Source organism: Rhineura floridana, chromosome 7 (assembly GCF_030035675.1).
Source record: "Rhineura floridana isolate rRhiFlo1 chromosome 7, rRhiFlo1.hap2, whole genome shotgun sequence".
Taxonomy (NCBI): Eukaryota; Metazoa; Chordata; class Lepidosauria; order Squamata; family Rhineuridae; genus Rhineura; species Rhineura floridana.
This window is the reverse complement of record NC_084486.1, coordinates 106,567,804-106,590,733: the sequence shown is the minus strand read 5'-3', so window position 1 is coordinate 106,590,733 and position 22,930 is coordinate 106,567,804. Positions and strand designations below refer to the sequence as shown.

Here is a 22,930-nt window from a genome sequence, read left to right as displayed (position 1 = left end):
TAAAGGGGGGAAATGCTTTCTCATCATTGTGCAGCATTTGTGGCATTATTATTGTTGTTGTTAATAAAGTGCATCGTGTATGTTAAAACACAGAAAGACTGGCAGCTGCCTGTAGTCCTCAGCAATGTCAACTAAACATTGTCACTGAAAGCACAACTTGTGTTGGGATCATACCCCAAAGTAAGACTACCAGTTCCTCTATTGCACTTTTGCCTATTAAGAAGCTCAAATGCCCATACTTTCCCATTACAGTTTCTGCAGTTCTTTCTCCTTATGCAATGTAATTTATTACCCTGTGTGTTTTCAAAGTAGTATTGGCTGCATAATTTATCAAAGCTGGCTTCCCATTTATGGTGGACCGAGTTCTGCTCCTTGTTACAACTTCATGGGGCCCAGCAGCCTCAAGCTTCCCAAGTTAGAGAGCCACTGGCTAATTCCCAATTGAACAAATTGCTCATAGCATTTCATCAAATGTTTTGCAGTGCTAACTCCATCCACCCATGTCATGTTAATCACTGTCATTCAAGCATTTGGGAATGTCTCTTTTCTTTTGCATCTTCTTTTTTTAAAAGTGGCTGTAACGTTCAGACATATTTTTATAAATTACCTTCTTACTGAAAGACTTGTTTTCCTGTTTGTTTAAAACTGGCATTCATACATACAGGAAACATACACATTGCTTCCTGCCATGTTTCTGTTGGCAAGTATTAAGTTATCTTTGTCAGAACGTGCCAGCAGACTTTCTTAGCAAGCAAGCAGAAATAAACCAAGTAGTCCTCAGACTAAACAGATGCCTCGCTTGAGTGGTACTGCAGCCCCCTGCCTCATCAAGAGCTTCCTTCAAAAATAAAACAAGGAGGATTCACCGATCTTTGTTTCGTAACATTGTAGTGGGAAAATAAAATCTATGGCTATGATCCAGCCATAGTCAAGCACATTTAAGGCTCTTAGACTATGCACACTTGGAAGAAGTTCCATTGAACTCACTGCAACCTAACATTTGAATAAGTATGCATTGGAATGGGTGGTGCGTCTCATTGATTTCAATGAAAGAAACTTACCTGTGTGTTCTTACATGTGTGCTCTGCGCTGCCACTAGGATCAAGGGAATAAAACTTTGGCTGGATGTTGTAGCTGTTGCAGTTCCAGATTTTGACGTTGCTTCATATTGACATGAAGATCTGAATGTTGTCTTTCAAGATAAGATTTTGGAGGTGGAGGGGGAGAAATAATAATGCTTACAATAAGAGAGTAATATTGTGCATTTATAGAGTAAAACAGTGTTCAAACTCTCAAACCACAGTACTCCTTGTATTTTAAGTTCATTTAGTCAGTTTGAAGAAATTAATGACATAAGCAGAAGCTTTAGGGATTATGTGGAAGTCTATAATTGCATCTCTCAGTGTCTTTATAGAGCAGCAGCAATGGGGGACAGGATATTTAATTCTTTGTCCATTTTCCTGTTCTAGTAGTAATTCTATGCATGTCTACCCAGAAGTAAAGACAATGAGACTTACTTCCTGCCTGAAACCCTGGAAAGCCACTGCCAGTCAATATACACCAGTAGTCTTTAATCTTTTAAAACCAAGGGCCCACATTTGGCCCACACGTGCAGTTGGAGACATGTTGTTGTTGTTTTTGTTTTTGTTATTATTCTATATATTTGTATGGTGATTCTGCTGCTGTCTACCACACCGTAGGCCAGGCTGTGACCCAGTAGTGGAAGTAGTATAGACAATACTAAGCTAGACAGAACAAGCGTCTGACTCAGTATCAGACAGCATCCTATGTTCCTGTGATTCACAGTGGCTCTGTGGTTGCCCATGCTGCCTTTTCATATGGCCAGTATACACCCAAATTGCTGTTTGAATATGTTCAGACATGAAAATGAAGGGCATATTCTCAATGAACTTGGAAATCAAAAGTTTTATTGGATACAAAAGGTCCAATGCCAAACTGACTTGTGATTGATTGGATTTTTAAAAAGTTCACACAATTTATTTTATTTACACAGGAGTGTAGCAATGCCTTCCTATACTTTTTTTTAAAAGAAGGTTCTTCTCCCATTCCAGAAAGGAGTATTTATCCTGGTTTAGCACTTCAGCTTTTTTTAAAGTAATTAATAATGAAGCAGGCTTTTAGCATCTCTCACACAAGGTAAAACTGTTAATCACAGTAGTGTCATTAGTGCTTTCAAGCATTTAATTTTGATCCTTGACAACTTGTTGAATCTATCAAGTATGGTTACATTCTCCTTAAGAATGAAATAGTATTTAAAGAAACTGAATTAAATTTAAATGTTTGATGTGAAATATATATTTTAGCTGTGATTCATCTTTAGTTATGCACTGAGATCACTGTGCAGTGCTATCCAAACCTTCAGGCTTCTCATTTTCATAGGAGGCTGTAGCAAACTATACAAGCCAAAAGCTTTTCACTTAATCAGTTGATTTCTTCTTGTTCCTTTCTTCTAATCTGAATCAGCAATGAACAATGTTACCTGACCTCTGCCATGGTTAGCAAATACCAAAGGCCTGTGACAATAATTCAGGGTTTGCTGGCTTCAGGAAATTTCTTTATAAAGTGTTTGGAAAAAGTTTTGTTCTGAAACTGCTTTCCTCCTATATGTTTGTTGTTCGCAAGCAAAGAACCAGAGTAATAAAGCTACTAGTAGGTGTTTAATGGCAGGGTAGTAGACAGAAAAAAATTGCTGTCTTCACATCAGTAGGAAGCAACTCTTTTTAAGAGGAGGGGTGGTATGATGAACTACTGAGTTTGGACCGCCTGCAAGTTACACTTAGCCATTTGCTCAATGACAGTTTCATTTTTCACACTGAATTCACCAAGAAACATGTTGTCTGTGCAAATGTACAATGAATAAAAAACTTGCCTGCACATGTGATAATGTGTATATAGAATGCATGTCCCTGGTCAGCAACTAGCTTTCTTGAAGGGGCACTTTGGAAAGTGACGTGCAGTTCTCTGCTTTGCAGTCTTATAGCATGAAAAGCATGGGAATTAGTACATCTATCACCTGCCTTCTCTAAAGCCCTCAAGATTCATACAGCAACCCTGTGAGGTAGGTTAAGTTAAGAAACCCTGACTGGCCCAGGGTCATCTAGTGAGCTTCATTGTTCAGTGGAGATTCGAATATTTGTCTAACCATTGAAACAGCTGCACCATCACACTGACTTTGTACATGATATATACTTTAAGTTGATGCAGCAATTAGGAGATTCTTGGTTGGCACCTAAATTTCAGGTACCAAGTAAAAACAATCCTGTTTTTCTAAGCTGCTTCTGTTTCTGCTTCTTGCTGTTTTTTTCCAGTTTTGTTTGTATTTTTATTAAGTCCCAAACAGTGCTGTTTGGGTTGCTGAAATGGTTAAGGAGAGGGTAATTGCAGTCACTCACCATTCCTTCTTTTCTTTTCTTTTTTATTTCCAACTGAGCACTGCCAGATGGAAATTTTTTGAATAAGTAAGGTAAGTAACTGTACCCCCAGGGCTTTGTTTTGTGGCGGTACTCACCTCTTTTTTTTGCTGCCTATGGCACCCACGGGATTTTTGTCAAGATAATAGTATTGGCACCTCATTCTTTACCAATAAAAGCACAGAAGATTCCCAAAATGATTTGCTGATTTTCCACTGCCACAAGGAGCTGGGAAGTTTAGGATTATACTGTAGAAAAGGTAGAGGTGTACAAGTCGAATTGGGAATGACTCAGGTTTTCTTTTACTTTTCCAAGTTGGCTGCATCATCCGACATTGGATTGTGATGTTAACAAGGCCCCTCTGAGTTGGAGCAGTGACCCCATGTAACCCCAAAACAGTTGCAGATCAGCAGACTACAAGAAAACCAAGCTGAATATAAGGGAAATGTCCTGGTGCAGCTCAGGTGGGAAGGGATACTTCTTTTTGATGGACAGGAGTAGTTTTTAATTACAGACATTTTTTTTCCTGAGCTCTCTAAATCACAGTGCTTTGCGGGAAGGATGCTGAAGGAAATTTTAAAAAGTTGTTTAAGAAGGTTGTTGCTCTTTTGCAAGTTCTGTTTCTCTGGAGGAGGAGGAGTGGTAGGCTACTTTCTGTTTACTAACAAAAAATATCACTTTTAATTATTTTATTTCATTCTGGTTTCTTTTTTTTCTTTTTTAGTTGGAGTCTGTTCAGGTTTAGTGTTAGAGTGGGGGAATGAGCACAAAGCACATTATCCCTCCTTCTTTCAGTTACAGGGCATTATACATATGATTTCCCTCCATTTTATTCTTGCAGTTTTTTGCTTCAGTTTTTTAGTCAAGTTTTATCCCATCTCCCCTCTAGGTCTGAGACTTGCAGGCAAGTCTTTTTTTATATATATAAACCTTAACCCTGCTTCTCTCAAAGGCTCAAATCTGCCCAAATGCGTCGCTTGCTCTTGACCTAGTAGCCTAGTAGCCTTTTAATTTCATTATTAATATTATCATTATCAGTTCAAAAGGTATTGACCACAGATATTGAGTGCCTGGTGCACTCAAGATAGCCACCTGTCTCAATTCTGAATCTGTCTAAGTGGATAACAGCACAGCAGCGCACTCTCAGCCTATTAATCTCTTTTATTTCATTATCAATTATTATATTACTATTAAAATATATATATTGATCACTGTTTCTGAACCTGCTTCATCTTCTCTATACTCACAGCCATTTGTCTCTAGTCTGAGTCCATCTGTCCAACTAAATTATGGCAGCAGCTTACTCTCAGCCTATTAGCCTCTTTTAGCTCATTAATATTATCATCATCAAAATAATATATCCATCTCAATTTGTGACTCTGTGTGTGCCCCCTTCTCTAACACTAAAGCAGCTCCAGTTTGTTCCTCTCTGACTCCTTCCACGTGATTTGTTTAGTCTCAGTATTTTGGCCTATTTTCATTCACAATATCATTAATAAATATTGGTTGCACCTTGTGATTCACTGGCATGGGTACCCACATTTGTTTGCCCCTCTCTGACTCTTGCCCTATCAACATGAAGTCTTTTATTTTGGCCTATTACCAATAGTAATTTATGTTGGTAATAATATTAAACACACTAGGGTTGCCAGGTCAGAAGGGGTGGGCCTTAGTGATGTCATGGGGGTGTGCCCTAGTGATGTCATTAAGCATGATACATTAATCATCAACTACAGTTGCTTGGATCATAACACTCAAACAAACAAAAAATTCTCTGATTAGAAATTATGAGGGTGTTTCCAGGTCCAGCTGAAGTGACGGGATCATTCCTTCTCACCTGCTTAGAGAGCCTGGGTAACAAACATTTAATCTTGCTTCTGGAACAAAGGGTTTAAGTACCCTCAGGCCAGGCCAGTCACCAGAAGGCCATTGTTGGAAGAAAGCCTAGTGGACATGTGGACATGTTACATGGTAATACTCAGGAATAAAGATGGATGCCCCTGAAGGCTGCAATTCTAAACACACTTATTAAGGGATTATGCCCCATATAAACAGGACTTACTTCTTAGTAGATATTGTTAGGATTGTGCTCTTGGTAAGGCTTGACCAGGGATTGTCTGCAACAATATCCATATCAAAGCAGGGTTGGCAACCTCCTGCCTGGAATGCCTTGCCCCTCCTTTTAATGTGGTTGCTCCAAACTTCTTTATAGACTTGACCCTTCACTGCAGAGAGAGGTTTGAGAAATGAATAAGAGTTAAGAAGATTCTCTACCCTTTCATGCCTACTCTGTAAGCTACTATAAACTCACTTTGACAGCCAACCCAATTCCAGTGAGTAATAATTGACAGAGAGAAAGCACACATGGTTTGGTCTATCTTCACAGGAAGTAGATTGGGAACAACAGCAATTGAAGCCTCACTTCTCAATATGTGAGTTCTCTTTTACCACTATTGGGCAAGAAACTAACCATCATGAAAATAACAAGGTGCATCATCAGTTCGTTTAAGGGGGTTGAGCTGACCACAGGAACCACTGTTGTTTCTTCTGTGGATGTAAGGGAGTAAGGTCAGAGGTAAATGAAATGCAAATAGAAAAAGAAAAACAAGAAGACAGTGAAGATTTCCTAAATGCAATACCATACCAACCACAAGATTTCTATGAGTAAGGCAGAAAACTCAGCATCCCACAACCAGTCAGGATTCCTAACCAAAAACTGAAACTAAAAAAAATGTGGCAGCCAGTCAGCCAAGGTCACAGAAATGTCCATGCAGCACAACCTGACCCCAGGGCTGCAGTTAGCGTAGAATGCTGCGGCATGATTGCTGACATGAGTGAGACCCTATCAGCACATCATTCCTCTACTCTGAAATCTGCATTGGTTGCTGATTTGCTACCAGGCCAAGTTCAAGGTGTGCTTTCCATGTTATGGGTTCCACATAGTACTTGTTCTGCTCTTGTAAGAAATTTATCCTTTAGTGTGGCAGTACCTATGCTTTAGAACTCCCTGCCTATTTACATTAGGCAGGCCCTGCATTGTATTCATTTTGGCACCTGCTAAAAACATTTTTGTTTAGGCAAGCCTACCCAGGCATGTAGAAGCTATTATGTTTTTTATTTGTTTTTAACTCATCGTTTTTATTATTTTGAATGTTTTTAAATACCTGTCTTTAACTGTTTTGACAATAATTTTATTGCTTTAATTACTTCTGTAAACCGCTTTGAGATTTTTTACAATAAAGTGGGATATAAATGTCGTAAATAAAATACATAAATAAATTTTAGAGTCACTGTGGCCCTTGGGTCTCTTTCCACTTTTAGGCACAAATGATACCATCTTGCTCAGTACTGATGACATGGACTAGCATTGGCTCTCCAGGATTCCACAAAATAGTCTCTTCCAGAGATTAAATTTTGGACCTTTGCATGCAAAGCATGTGCCCTACTATTGAGCTACAGCCCTGTTTAAAAAAGTATCTTTTGACATTGTTCTTTTCATTTCACTAATAAATGCGCAGCATACTAGGACAGATCCACACCATGAAACCTATACTCTGGACAAGAGACTACTGTAAGGACAGAATATGGAGAAACTGATTGGTTCCCAATAGGAAAGGGTGTGAGACAGGGGTGTATTTTATCACCCTATTTGTTTAATCTGTACGCAGAACATATCATACAGAAAGCAGGATTGGACCAAGATGAAGGAGGTGTGAAAATTGGAGGGAGAAATATCAATAATTTAAGATATGCAGATGATACTATACTACTAGCAGAAACCAGTAATGATTTGAAATGAATGCTGATGAAAGTTAAAGAGGAAAGCACAAAAGCAGGACTACAGCTGAATGTCAAAAAGACTAAAGTAATGACAACAGAAGATTTATGTAACTTTAAAGTTGACAATGAGGACATTGAACTAGTCAAGGATTATCAATACCTCGGCACAGTCATTAACCAAAATGGAGACAATAGTCAAGAAATCAGAAGAAGGCTAGGACTAGGGAGGGCAGCTATGAGAGAACTAGAAAAGGTCCTCAAATGCAAAGATGTATCACTGAACACCAAAGTCAGGATCATTCATACCATGGTATTGCCAGTCTCTATGTATGGATGTGAAAGTTGAACAGTGAAAAAAGCAGATAAGAGAAAAATCAACTCATTTGAAATGTGGTGCTGGAGGAGAGCTTTGCGTATACCATGGACTGCGAAAAAGACAAATAGTTAGGTAGTAGAACAAATTAAACCAGAACTGTCACTAGAAGCTAAAATGATTAAACTGAGGTTATCATACTTTGGACACATAATGAGAAGACAGGATTCATTAGAAAAGACCATAATGCTGGGAAAAACAGAAGGGAGTAGAAAAAGAGGAAGACCAAACAAGAGATGGATTGATTCCATAAACGAAGCCACAGATCTGAACATACAAGATCTGAACAGGGCGGTTCACGACAGATGCTCTTGGAGGTCACTGATTCATAGGGTCGCCATAAGTCGTAATAGACTTGAAGGCACATAACAACAACAGCAACAACATACATTTGAAGCACATGAATCCTGCCACAGAATCATGGGAACTGTAGCTTGTTAAGGGTGATGGGAACTATAACTATTAAGAGGAAACTACTTTTCTCAGGATTCTTTGGAGGAAGTCATGCACTTTAAATGTGAGTTGGATGTGCTTTAAATGTATTGTGTGGATCTGCATTACTTTATAAACTTTGCCTGTGTATAAATCATTTTAATTAAATTTTTAAATGGAAATAAGCTACAAAGTTTACTGGGTGACCATGGGCTAACCACCATTTCTCAGCCTAATCTTCCCCTCAGGATGAAAACAACAGAGGGGGACCATGACCACCCCAAGGAAGTAGTGCACACCTCGAATGTAGAGCGAATAATAATTTGTAAATAATAATTTACAATGATAGTGTAAAATCAGATACATATCAAGACATAGTATGAAGAAATATTTAATAAGCATGGATGTCAAAGATGTTTGTAATTTGCACAACCTGTAAACATATTTATAGTGCAATCCTATGCATGTGTACTCAGAAGCAAGTCCCAATGTATTCAATGGGGCTTACGCAGACAGGGAAGCATGCACAGGACTGCAATTCAGTGATAAGGAACTTCACTCACCCAATCCAAAATTCAGAATCATGCCACTTTGAGCTGTTTTGCAACTGTTTTATATAATAGTGTATTGTCAAAACCAATTGGCTATTGCAGAACATTTTTTAAAGTATTAGTTTCCTACCAAATAAAAGCAGTGACACCTAAGTAAGCCCTGCCTAACTACTTTAAAAAAAAGGACCAGAGGGGGAGAGAAAGATTTACAACACAATCCTTTTCTATGTTCACTCAAAAGTCCCACTGATTTTCAGTACAAGCCTAACCATGTCTGCTCATATGTAAGTCCTACTGAATTCAGTGATACCGGGTATATGGAATTAGCATTGCAGCTTTACTCCCAGAAAAGCTTTGTTAGGTCCAAACCCAACACGCAAGCCGCCCTGTCTACCCCAACTCGCTTATTACACCCGGGAAGAGTGCGGAGCTGAGTGCAAATGAACCCACTATCAGAGATCAAGTAACACAAGACAAAAACCTTTGCAAAGGGGACCCAATACTTACAAGCCGAAGCAGGTCAGCATGGGAACCTCGTTTATTGGTGTTCAAGAGTTTATATAGGCTTACCCCGAAGTTTACAATATCGGGTTCACGTCATAAAATACAAAAGAAGCAGTTGCTAACTGTCATAGCTTTGGGGCATATGTAAGGAGGTAAAGGGGTACCGGGGGAAGGACAAAGTGGAAACATCAAGACTATCTCTTAGACTCTATGTCTGCATATTTCACATGTCCTTGAGATAAGCACTATGCAGGAGCAGACAAAGACAACTATTGAGGGGAGGCCCAGCTGCAACCGGGCGCCCCCTAAACTAGAGACAGACATGATATTATTCTGCTTACATATCAAAAGGAGTATTACAAGTCAAGGATATGAGGGGCATTGGAATAGCGTTTGACATTGCTATGCAAGGCACATTAGTAACAATAAGCAAGGCCATAAGCATAAATGTGATACAGAAATGCATAGTAGGGAAGTTTCCAGCTTAAACCGGCTTTTATTATGCGAGCCACTGGAATGTAGGTAAGGGTCAGGTCACCAGGAAATAAACCGACATTTTATATCAAAAGTCAAATAAAGGCCACTTTGGTTCTATTTCCCATAAAGCCCAAGCTGGTTTAGATAGGGCAAGTGAATTATAGTTTTGCTGGCACTGGGGGTTTCAAATTATCCCCATCAGTCCCCCCTTTCAGCCCTGAGAGACTAGTCTCTCAGGTAGCTGTATTTCCCTGCTTGGGTTGCCAGAGCGGTCTCAAAGCCATTTCCATGTAAGTTGGTTGTGGCTTTCGGGAAAAGGACAATGTGAGCTTGCCCAAACAGACCGAGGCCAATTGCATCAAGTTAGGAATACATTGCAAACAACAGCAAACAGAAATTAACAAAACAAGTACCAAAGCAATGTAAAACAATATTTTGTGCCAGTCAGGCCATGCTGAAAACCTGTCAGAAAACCCAGAGAACAAAGAGAAATTCCCAATGCGCTCCACCTCATGATAAATGTTCCCAATATCATTTATGTGTTTAATGACGTCAGCTTTGCTGTCTGTGATATGGGTACAACATTCACTCCCTATTAACGAACAGACCCCCCCGTGAGAGCTCAATAAAAAGTCCAAGGCGAGCCGGTTTTGCAAAACTACAGTTCTAATTTGCCCTTGTTCGTTTGTAAGATCTGAAAAGGAAATAGTCGAATCATTCATAAAACGTTCAAAGGCTTGAGACAATTCTATGAGCTCCTGGTATGTTTTGGCTGCGCCATACATTGGAAAAAATCCTCTCAGCACTGCCTCCCCTGTGCCTCTCTTATTTCGGCGGCGCAGAGTAGGCAGTGCGGGGGAAACCCGGAGCCCTGGTACCACCCTCCCCAGAGTACAGGTCCAAGAGCCTGATACTGGTAGTTTCCTTACCGCTGAGTGCCCACAAAGCCACCAGAGTCCAGCTGGGGTTTGATGGTCCACTAAGTCCGTGAGGAAAGGCACCAGATGATGGTCTGTAAAAGTCAGCCGCAACAGATGCTGCCAGATGGATAACCAAGTCAAGCCCTCTGTTCTATATGTTCCATTCAAAAACGTCCAATTGCCCGGGTTTGTAGAGTAAATTAAACCATCACACAACATCCCACCCGTCGGCCGGCTTCCGCTGCCTACGCAGACTGATCTAGCAATGGGCCCGCTTAGAACCAGCCCCCCTTCTAGTTCCTGTGAGCTGGAATGTGAGGCAAAGGAAAGATATTCTTTCAATGGCAAAGGGGCCCCAGTCAAGGGGACTCCAGCCTGTCCATGTGGTGGTGTGTGTGCACAGACATAACAAGTGCTCTTTTTAGGAGCTGTTTCTTCCATCAAGGCAACAAACGTATTACCATCCCACCCATCGCCTATTTTAGTATTTCTTTGTTTAAACCCACCTAATGTCTTTGTCCTTTGTGTAGCCTGTGTTACCTGTTTCTGTAAAGGTTTCTGAACGCTCAATTTATCCTTCAACCACGCATAGCAAGATGGTATACCGATACCCACACAAAACTTCTGTTTTTCTGCTATCCTGGGCTGAAAGGCAATTCTGTTATCTGGTATCAGAAAGGTAAGCATGTTATACTCAGCTCTTATGGATTTTGCATCCACATTTGGGGGACAACCATAGTTAGGCATAGGGCGATATTGCCTGCACCGCAGTGCAGGTCTGATGGGCCATTCAATTTCCACACGGATACAATGTACTACCCAGCTGCCTGTATAATTGTGTTGCAATATCACAGCTGCTTTATGACACAAACGTCCCGCTATGTCAGCCTTCACCATTCCTTCCTTTATCTGGTCCACATCATACAGGAAGGGATCTGGACAGTCCTGTGTTTTCGGAATTGTTCGTCCAAAGTCTTTCAGATAGTAATAGTCATTGTCACTACATATTTTCACATTTGAGGGGCAACGTAAGGGCCAGGCATGGTGAATCAAAACACCCACAACCCCCAAATAGGCAGACATCCTCCATTCTTGCCGGGGCATTTCTGCGCTGATATTTACTCGATGTCTGCGTCCTGGAAAGGGAGTTGGGCCGCCTGCCACTGGCCTGTTTCTTCGTTCCTCTGCAAACGTATTTTGGGGACCTGGGGTGGTGGTGGTGCCGCTACCACAGCAGGCTTTACGTGGGAATGATGTATCCACGACTTCCGTCCTTCCAGGCAGATGGCTGCTTGTGTGGTTAACAGGACTTGATGTGGTCCTGTGTATCTTGGCTGCAAAGAACCCCCCCACACGAATTTCTTTGCCCAGACAAAGTCCCCGGGACAGTATGGATGCACCTGGTCCTCAAGGGGCACCGATTTAATGGATCCGGCAGCTTTCCACAGTTCACGGAGTCTATTCTGCACAGAAAGATACTGGGATACAGTTATGTGATCCCCCCCAATAGTGAAACATCCACATTTGGCAAGCTCCCCCCTTTTGTGGGAGGCCTGCCATACATTAATTCAAACGGCGAGAGCCCTAAGGCTCGGGTAGGGCGGGTGCGCAAATGGAAAAGAACGAGAGGGAGTACCTGAGGCCACCTTAAACCTGTTTCCTGAGTATACTTAGCCAATGCCGTCTTAATCTCCCGGTTCTGTCTCTCCGTCGCCCCAGACGATTGTGGATGGTAAACAGTGTGAAATGAATGTTTGATTCCCAGACCTTCTTCGACCTTAGCCAAGATCTGTCCTGTAAGGCACATTAGTAACACTAAGCAAGGCCATAAGCATAAATGTGATACAGAAATGCATAGTAGGGAAGTTTCCAGCTTAAACCGGCTTTTATTATGCGAGCCACTGGAATGTAGGTAAGGGTCAGGTCACCAGGAAATAAACCGACATTTTATATCAAAAGTCAAATAAAGGCCACTTTGGTTCTATTTCCCATAAAGCCCAAGCTGGTTTAGATAGGGCAAGTGAATTATAGTTTTGCTGGCACTGGGGGTTTCAAATTATCCACAACAGCTTCATATTGGGAAGGTTTTCAAAACAGGTTATGAGTAAGACAAATAAACTGCCCTCTTCAACAGTCCAGTAAAATATAAACTTGGTTGACACCTTAATTAGGAAAGTATAACACTGTAGCATGTACAGTTTTTAAACATCTGTTCAAAAATATTTGAAAGATAAAATGTATAATATGTCATTTTTGCAAGTAATTAAAAACCTGCATGTACACTTTTATTATAATTATAACTAAAATTGTTTACTGTGTATGCCCACCAAGATCCTACTGTGATCTTCTGTTGTAGTGCAATCCTATGCATGTTTACTCAGAAGCAAGTCCCAATCCTGTACAGACAAAGTACTCTTTATGCTGCTGAAAACTATATATTTACTGAATTCCTGATGCGAGACAAGAAATGTGAGACAAGCTTTTCTCAGGTTCTGAGAAAAGGAAACTGTTCTTAGAATTGAAATGGGGTTTAGGTATTGCCTGGGGGTCAACAAACCTTGTCAATCACAACCCTGACTTCACTTATTAGCTAGAAACCTGAAAGGGCAGGGATTAGAGCAGCCGGTACTAATAGAAGTTGCTGTGGCGGTGGCTGACATTTTGGTTTATATCTTTTGAACCAGACCACCTAGAAACTTAATTTTTTAAAAAATGAAAGCTGCATCCGGAGATTAAAGTGACTCACCCGGAGACCCAGAGAGGACTCCCAAAAACTAGAGTCTCTGGGCAAAAACCGGACACTTGGCAACCCTAAAACACATGCAGACTAGTCCACTTCTCAACAATCCTTCATTTAAGATTGAATTATGCCATTACTATTTCAAGAAGAATATTGTGTCTGCTGGCATAGTTTTTCAGAATTTGTGTTTGCTGGGCAAGTCAGAACCACTACTACTATGAGTCTATCTCATTGCCCATTGACCAACATGTGATTCGTTTTCATCAGCAGGTGTCTTTCCTCCACCCCAATCCCCATATCAATCTATCATCACGATAGATGCTGGCAGCAAATCATATGGTGCTCCCATGGGTATTGTCAATGGGAATGAGAGAGGTCTTGTTGACAGAAGCCTCCCATAACAATTTTCTGGAAATGTCCCTGGAGTTAGGAGTAGAACCACTGAAGTACAGTGCCCCCAGACCCTGCCTCCCTGAGCCGCTCCAGAAGGATACTGTGGCCAATGGTATCAAAAGCCACCAAGAGATCATGGAAAGCAAGCTGGGTTGTGTTTCCCCCATCTCTCTCTCGACAAATGTCATCAACCAGGGCAACCAAGGCAGTTTCAGTGCTATGACCGGGCCTAAAGCCAGACTGAAATAGAGCCAGATATTCAGTCTGCTCCAAGCATGCCTGAAGTTGGACTGTCACTACTTTGAGCACCTTGCCCAAAAAAGGGATATTTAACACTTTTGGGTCCAAGGGGGACTTCTCAAGGAGGGGGTGTATCACTGCCTCCTTGAAGGTGGATGGTCCTCTACCCTCCTCCAGTGAAGCATTGATCACTCCTTGGACCCACCCAGTCAGCCTCCATGGCTAGATCTAAGAAGCCAAGATGGGCAAGGGTCAAGGGAGCAGATGGTTGGCTGCACTTCTTCAAGCAGCTTGTCCACATCCTTAGGCCCCAATAATCGAAACTGATTCAGTACAGATGGGACAGACAGTGCATTATGTGCCTTCACTGGACTTGCTCTAACTGTGGCATCCAACTCGGTGTGAATCTGAGTGATTTTGTCCCTAAAGTGCCTCTCAAAGTTATCACAACAAGCCTCCAAGGGTGTCAGAGCAAAGCTGTCTCGGCCAGATGACAAAAGCCCATTCACTGGTCAGAAAAGCTCTGCCGGGCAGCTCCTTGCAAATGCAACAATGACCAAAAAGTATGCTTTCTTTCTTTTCTTTTCTTTTTCTTTTTGCTTCTGCCACGTGGTAGGTATGATAATGTGACGTCACATGTACTCAGACAGGCTCAGACCTGGGAATAGTGGGAACAAGTGGTGGAACACTTTGAGTTGACAGTGGATCCCACCTTTCTGTATGGCAGAAAGCAGCTGAGCAGGGGAAGGTCTCAGGACACTATACCACTAACAGCTTGTGCACCTGCCCAGGCACAATTGTTTACATTGTTTTAATTATATTTGAATCATAACAAGGATATAATGTAATAATAGAAAACAAACCAATTATTAATGCCCAAAGAACAAACAACTGCAACAGATGCTGTGTACGGACGCATAGATCAACAACTGGGAGAAACAGCAACACGTTTAGGTTAAAGAAGATATCAGCAGGCGGGTGGAGGGAGGGGAATACAAGCAAACCAACAAACATAAAGATCAATTTTTTTCCAAATAAAATTATATTTCCTGGGGAGCAGTGGGGACACTATATCTGTTCATGTATGTTGTGAAAGATCACCAAACTCCAGCAAAGTCTTCAGGTACAACATCACCTCTGGTAATTCTAAATTTGTGAGTCAGCTTTTCCAGAACAGCAGTGTGTGAGGCCTTTTTGTAGTATACATCCAGCATGTAGTTTGAAGCATCTTACCAACCTTGAGAAATAGTTAAACGAGCTGTGACCAGGAGAAAAATTACAAAAGGTTTAAACACAATTTCAGAGTTATCCCCACAAAACAGGGACTACAGAGTTTAGGATCCCAAACTCTCCATGCACCTTGTCTCAGAAAACTGAAACAAAACCACATTCCCAAAATAAGTGCCAGTAGGTGCCTTTATGAGGGCATCCCTGCCAACAGTCAGTTGAACAGCCACCTGTTGGGTATGCTTTAACTTGGATTCCTGTATTGAGCAAGGGCTTGCATTCGATGGCCTTTTAGACCCCTTCCAACGCTACTGATTCTATGATTCTATGACCCAGGCCCAAAGTGTGGGCCAGTCTTGCTGGGGTGTCAAACCATCGGTGTACTACTTTTAAGGAATTCTCCCATGTGTGAGCAGAAACTGAGGAGAAGGGTTTGTTGGACCAAATCCTGGCACACAAAACTGTTGATTTGCTCCCCCAAGTCCCTTTCGCACACTGTCTACATACTGTCAAAAGAAGGAAGCAGACTTCTTAACAACAATTGGTACAAAAAAGCCCTTAGCCTCAGAACCGCATTCATATATAAAGCTGAAAGGAAGCCAGAGCAGACCTCATGGTGAAGGGTGAATAAAAATCTATTAAATTATTTTTTTAGTAGTATTTAGCACCATTTGTGTACATGGCACTTTTATAGAGTACTGCCCCAAGCAGTATACAGTCTTAAAATTTGGCACAGGGGAAGGGGGAGGGTTTGAGATGTGGGAGCAGCCGTAAATATGGAAGCAATATGCAGTTGTTTCAGTTGCATATGATAAGGCTTAGTTACAGGCTGGGTTGCAGTAGAATAGGGTTAGCTCCAAAGGCTCCACAGGACAAGTGGTTTTGAGGAGAGGTTTCTATGAAGTAAGAGAGGTGGCATGACACAGGTATTCTGGGAAGGCATTCCAAGCATTCAGGGCAGTAAAGGAGAAAGGGCAAGACTCTTGAGACCACTGTGCATTTATGAGCGGTTTTGACAGATATAAAGCTTTGGGTCCTCTATTTCAGCAGATCATTTCTTTGTATGGAAGCAACATCTTTTCTTTCAAATATATATGTTAAAATGAAAGGAAGACAATAAAGGGGAAACAAAAAAAAGAATGTTTTCTCAGAGATTGATGGGTTCAGAGCTGTTGAACATTTGCTTATGAAAAAATTACCCAGCTGGTCTCCAAGAGGCACTGATTAACTAAGGAACTTGGCTTTCTGGTTGGACTGTCACTAATCTGCTCTTGCTGTAGCGAGTGGTGGCGCTTTATCCTGATTTCCTTTCTTAAGCCTTGACGCCATTGCAAGTGGGAGGAGGGAGGGGAGGGAGAAAAGAAAAGAAGAACATCTCCTTGAAAAAGCCTTCTTTTACTTAAGGGTTCCCTGGGGATATCAAGCCAGGAGAGTTGCATCTGACGGTATTGGGTACCTTCTATAAATAACTTGATAGAACCCCTTTGAATAGATCCTCCATGTTTCTGTCATTCAGTATATCTTCATGCACATGAGACTCCGGCTGAGGAACAAACAGACAGATGGGCAGACGTGTTGAGGGAGGCAGGAGCAGAGCTCCAGAGTCATTTCTAACAGAGATGCCAAACTGTCAAAGCAGTAGATCAGGAAACAGTCTTTCTGACAGACACAATTCAGCTCAGAGAGTTCCTTGTGTGACTATATGTATGGTGCCTGCTGCTTCGTTTTTCTCCCATCAGACCTGTCTGATATGGTCAAGTAGTTTTGAAGCTTTCATGCCCAATTTTCCTCTTGTTGTTGTTTCTTGTAACATTTATTTAATTAGTTATTTAAAATGATCCTCGAGGAAGTAGCTTATAAAATATTAAAATGTTAAATGTTAGCGATATTTCCCCCCATTGGACTTGGATCTTTCTTTTCTGTATGGGATATTTGTTAGCATTATGATTTCACTTGAAATGTCTTAATAGATCTTCATTTTACAGTTGTTGTTTGAGGTTGTTTTTGAAGAAGAAGCACCTGCGTATTTCTAGGGGTTTAGGAACAAAGGAAGGAAATATATTCAATTTTGGAAGCTGCTTAATCTGTGACTATACGGAACAGCTTTCGCAGATAAGATTTTTTTTTAAAAAAAATCCCTGAATGCCCCCTTTTCTTCCCGAAAGTCCCCATTTGTATGAGTGCTTGTCAGTCGTGGCAGGACTTGATAACAGCTGTCTAGAGACGTGACCACATAGTAACAGAACAACAAGGAGTGGGCAGCCTGGATCATAAATCTTCAGGAAGCCCATTCCTCCAACAGGACTCCGAATCTGTTACTGTCATAGTCAAAGGGAAAAGCATTGTCCTCTGGCCTGTTAAACATCTCAAGTTCAGGCAGCAACGATGCCCTACAGTAAACCACCAGGAGCATCTATTGAGACAATTCTCATTTATTCCATTGTTTGTTTTATCTTAGCACTCCGTATTGCGTTCAAAAATCTAATTCTAAAGGAGCATGGACTTTAATCCATTTTATAATACAAGTTGAATTGTCGAGAAACCTGTTTGTTTTGGGGGGCTTTTTTCCCTCCCAGTGAAATCATGGAAGAAAATACTTTACTTGAATCCAAGTACTCTATAGCTATTGATTGTGTTACAAAGTGCCCAGTGCATGTGAAACTTGCACTGCTAAATTTTGCCAACTTCCTCCCCATCATCCTCACTTGACATGTGGACAGTGCTAAATCACAGCTCATTATTTAGCCCCACATACTATAGGAACAAATTCCATGCTTTTGTTTAGATTGGTAGCAGCTTATTCCATGACTAGACTCAAGACATATCGGATGATGTAGACTAGGCAAAAATATTCATTTATTTAGTCAATAATAAATAATAAAGTCTTATGCTCATCAGTAAGCACAGTAAAATCAAGGTTGGAGAAAAATCCCTAGAGTTTCTAGTCTATTCTGCAATAATTTGCATTGGGATTTAAAATCTGATGTCATGAGTGAGTCTTCTTTTAAAGTCTTTCCCAGTAAACCAAGAGAAGTATAGCTTATTAGGAGAATTGTGCTTTGTATGCAGAAGGTTCCAATATCAATCCCTGTTGCTCCAGTTAAGGCTGGGAAAGATTTCTGTCTGAGACAGTTGAAAGTTTTTGCTAGTTAGGGTAGACAGAACTGGACTAGATGGTCCCATGGCTTGACTTGGTAAAGGCAGCTTTATATATCTAGAGAAAAGCCCTGTATTAGACCATAGGGCTTGCTCTTCACTCTCCAGAAATGTACATGAAATGCTTGCCCAACCCATTAGACAATAATATCCCACAACCTTCTGATTTGGTGAGGGGTCCAGAAGCTCATTTGGTATGGGGCTAGACTGCACTAAAAGGAAAGAGGATTCCCAACAAGGGGGGGGTAAAATATACTTTTGGTTAAGTACAATCTAGAAAACTTGTTTGCTAGTGGTGAGCAGGAGTTTTAATATTGCATCTAGATGATAACCTGGGCACCAGATGAACTTCCATGGGGAAGGAGCTCTGAGAGTGGGGGTCCTGCTGATGAAAATGCCCTCTCCCTTGTTGCTAGCAACTTGATCTCAGATAATGATGACAACCTGAGAAGGACTTCAGTAGAAAACTGTAAGTCACTGGAAGGTTAATATGGGAGAAAGTGTCCCTCTAGGCCTAGTCCCATTCTCATAAGAACATAACATAAGAATATAAGAGCCCTGCTGGATCAAGCCAGTGGCCCATCTAGTCTAGCATCCTGTTCTTACAGTGGCCAACCACATATCTATGGGAAGCTTGCAAGCAGGACCTGAGAATCTGGTTGGCAACTGTGAGAACAGGATCTCAACATCATAAAAAGTTTGACAGGGACTAAAGAACTGCTTTCTCCCATGCCAGCCAACGTTTTCCCACTGAGATCCTTCCCAGTGTTCCACCATTATCTGAGAGTTTTTGTAGTCACAAACCCTCCCTGCTACTTGCTACCTTTTTGAACTTCCTGAACGTGAGAGAAACAGTGAGGAAGGCTCACAGAAAGGGAGGGGGCAGAATTAGGAGGGTCCAGTCATAAATTGATCTGAGAAAACTGATCCAAGAAATTTGGTGTCTGATCCTCCTTTTTTGGACTCTGCCTCACTTATCAATTAATTTTTATGTAGTGTGATAGCTTAACCTTCCTTGTAGCTAGCCAGAAATGTTTTTTGTTAGTTTCAGTGTGGTACAAACATGCCAATGGACTTGCTGAATGAATATATGCTATTGACATCACCAAAAAACATTTCATTACTGTCCCTTTGCCAGGATAGCTTGAAAGACCTCATCAGGGGTCTGTGTCCCAAAAGGATGAAGGGTGGGCACAGTGCCATATGTCCAATGTGATGGGAAAGAAGAAGGCTCCTTACAGGTCTAAAGGTTGTAATGTTCAGTTTAGCGCATGGACGTTTTAATAGTCTGCCCGTGGTGCCAACATGCCCAAGGCTAGGTCTATATTGAATGCCTTAGTGAATGTGTCCAACAGACCTTGTATTGCATTTGTGCAAAAGACAAATAATCCAACATCCTCCAGTGTTTAGGCCTCATCTGGGAGCCACTGTATAACATTTTCCTCCTTTCTTTCTTGGCAGCTCCATCTCAAATAGCTTTGATCCAAGCTAAAGAAATAACAAGGCACAGTGTGGCCTTGGCTTGGCTGGAACCTGACAGGCCAAATGGAGTCATTCTGGAATATGAAGTCAAATATTACGAAAAGGTATTTTGCACACTGGACAGATGACTTTTATCTATTATGTTTGATGCCAGGGTAAATAGGTTTACCTTTGCCATCACATAAATGGCCCTTATCAGCAACAGTTTTGTTTGCCTTTATAATTATATCCAGTTTGACATTTAATACATTTTAGCAGTTGCCCTGAAGAGCATATTGCATTTTTTCTTGCTCTGTAGTACTGGTGTCATTTTGTTTTCTGTCTCACCCTAGGAACTATCTGATTCCAGTGGGGCTATTTGTAATGAGAATCAATAGAACAGAGAAGTAGTGCAACATTAGCCTTACAACAGAGACTGATGTGTAATAATGAAACATATAACACAGTAATAATAATGAGCTCTGTATGTGCTGATAGCTTTTGCCCAGAATGATGATGGGGGTTTGATAGATTTTAATAGAAAATAAGAGGAAGGAAATTGCATTCTTTACCTCCTTCAAGTTATATGGAGACATTTCTACAAATAATTTTTTCTTCTTCCAGTTCAGATCTGTGGAAAGAGCTATTTCCTCTCAAGGTTGTCACCAAAATGAACAATTACCGTTCCCCTTCTCTTCCTCTTCCTCTCTCCCTCTTTAAAAATATATATAATAAGTTTATTTGCTTATCTAATAATGCCAAAATTGAGTTGTAGATTTTCACTGGAACAAGATTATAGCAGGTTTTTTCCTGACACATCTTCCAGACACAAAGGCAGAACAGACTTTTAAAATGAGGTGCTGGGGGAGGGGAGAGAGAGAGAGAGAGAGAGGTTGGCAGGCATTTCCCAGAATTCTAAGAATCCATAGTTCTAAACTGCAAGGGATATGGAGAGGAAAGAAAGTGTTGGGTATGAAAAATAAAATACTGTTTGGTCATCAGAAGTATTGTGACTAGAGTCTCAGATATTTTCCAAAAACGTTTTATCATGCCCTCCCTTTTTTAAAAAAGCAGTCATTACCTGACTGTATAATTGCTTCTCAGTCATACCTCTGCCTTCCCATCCAAAGAAGAACGATAAAATGTAGAAATTGGCTGATCTCTCATGACACTGAAATAACAAGACAAAAGTTTTCAGAGCTCCTTTGAAAATTCCTTCCCTGTTGGTAACATTGTCATCATAGATTTGGCAATAGCAAAGTTCCAGAGTTCATAGAACCCTGTTTATTTGCTCTCCCCTGCTTTTTCTCTATTAGGACCAAAATGAGCGCAGTTATCGCATTGTGAAAACAGCTGCCAGAAACACAGATATCAAGGGCTTGAATCCTTTGACTTCATATGTCTTCCATGTCAGAGCAAGGACAGCAGCTGGGTATGGAGACTTCAGTGGGCCCTTTGAATTTACAACCAACACAGGTAAGTAATAATAACTCATATCTCACTAGTATAATCCTGGACATCCTTTCTTTCCCTGTCACTGCATTTAGCTTTGAGTTCGAATGAATGAATTTCTTGTTGGTTTCAAATCCTTTTGAAATGCTTGGCCTTGATCAAGTGGCTGCAGATCCCCAGATCATAGACTTTTCTTTCCATTGCTTTGATTCAGATTGTGACTGGAGGAAATTATCCCTAAAAGAGATTCGAAAGCATCCCTCTATTTGTCTCAGAAGGAGGTTCTTAATTCACATTCCAAATGTGCGATTGCAAAACATTAATATTTTGAATGTGGTCCAAGCAAGGACAAAACACTCACAGGTGCTTACCAAGACCATCTTCACTGGTTCTCTTCTCTTGCCCACCTTGGGCGAAGAGGGGAGGCAGCAGCACTGATGCTCTGAGCCTCCATTTCTTGAATGCAGAAGGGACAAACACTATATGTTCCTACATCCCCTAAGGAGAAATGGCACTATTTGCATCAATTTCCACAAGGAAAAACCTCTTCCCTGCATCATTTACCTGCAGGGGATGCTGGGATGTGCAGCTCCAGTCCTTTCATACACTATAAATAGATGCTGTAAGTGTCCATGCTGCTTCTCTTTCTCTTGCCTGGGCTGGGCAGGGGAAGGTGGTAGCAACAGCTGTAGCAGTGGTGGCTCCCTGATTGTGGAAAACTCTCCTTAGAGAAACACAGCTGGCACCAACATTGTTAAACCTTTTGGTGCCAAGCTAAAGCATTCCTATTTGCCCATGCTTTTGTTTTTTCACTTAGATCATACTGGGCTATGATTTATGGCCTGTTTGGTGAGTTACATCTTTTCGTGGAGTGGGGTACATTTTATAGCTATTCTTAGATGAGCACATTTGTTTTGTGTATTTTTTATTCTATTTTTAAACTGTTGACAAGCTGTTTGGTATTTTATATATTTTGTAAGTCACTGAAAGACTTTTTTTGTAGAATGTGATGAATAAATGCAATAAATCATCATCATCATCATCATCAGGGCCAAGCAGACCTTGCTCAGGAACAAGGAACAGAACAAGAGTGTTCCTCACAATATCCTTAGTCTCTAATACATCAAAATTCCTTTCCCTGTCTCCGCTGGTAATATCTAGTAACACAAAATGCAGGACATCATGTCACTGCACTGCAGATTTCTCCACATCTGCAAGCAGCAGCCAATGAAGTGCAGCGTGGTGAGATCATGTCATTAGATGTTATCAGAGGAGAAAGGAAGAGGAGATACAGTTTTTGTAGGATCTGTGCATTTCCTCTAGTCCTGGCTATATACTGTATATTATACAGCCACAAGAGTGGCTGTCAGTGGTGTCACTAGGGTTGGTGTCACCTGGTGCGGTAACTCATGGTGTCACCCCCATGGACCTCCTCCCGTACCAGACCATACAGAATCCTTAGTAATGTTTTTTGTACTAATGTTACTCGTAAATTGTAATTCCCATATATCACTGAATGTAATAGCACACACACACAGAGCCAGCTGTGGGATCGTCACACAAACAACCTAGAACATTTTTTCCCTTTCACAAGGACATGCAAAAGATTGAACCCAGGACCTTATGCATGCAAAGCACATGCTCAGCCTACCACTGAGTTATAGGGTAGAAAAGCACTCACTGTTCTGCTGGCCTGGGGATAATTTTGAGGGCCAGTGGGAACCACAGATGTGATGGGAGGCAGGGAGAAGTGAGTGGGCAAAGAGTGCAGGTGCAATGCCGAGGTGCCGTCT

General features: G+C 41.2%; 1 protein-coding gene across 2 annotated transcripts in view; it reads left to right on the top strand.

Annotated features, from left to right (window-relative positions):
- The window catches only part of EPHA4 (EPH receptor A4), a 215,321-nt gene that overhangs the window by 139,305 nt on the left and 53,086 nt on the right, over positions 1–22,930 (top strand). For both annotated transcript variants that reach the window (XM_061636780.1, XM_061636781.1), the window contains exons 6-7: positions 19,686–19,810; positions 21,002–21,161. In XM_061636780.1, the coding sequence (XP_061492764.1) occupies positions 19,686–19,810; positions 21,002–21,161 (285 nt within the window). The remainder of the gene's footprint in view (positions 1–19,685; positions 19,811–21,001; positions 21,162–22,930) is intronic.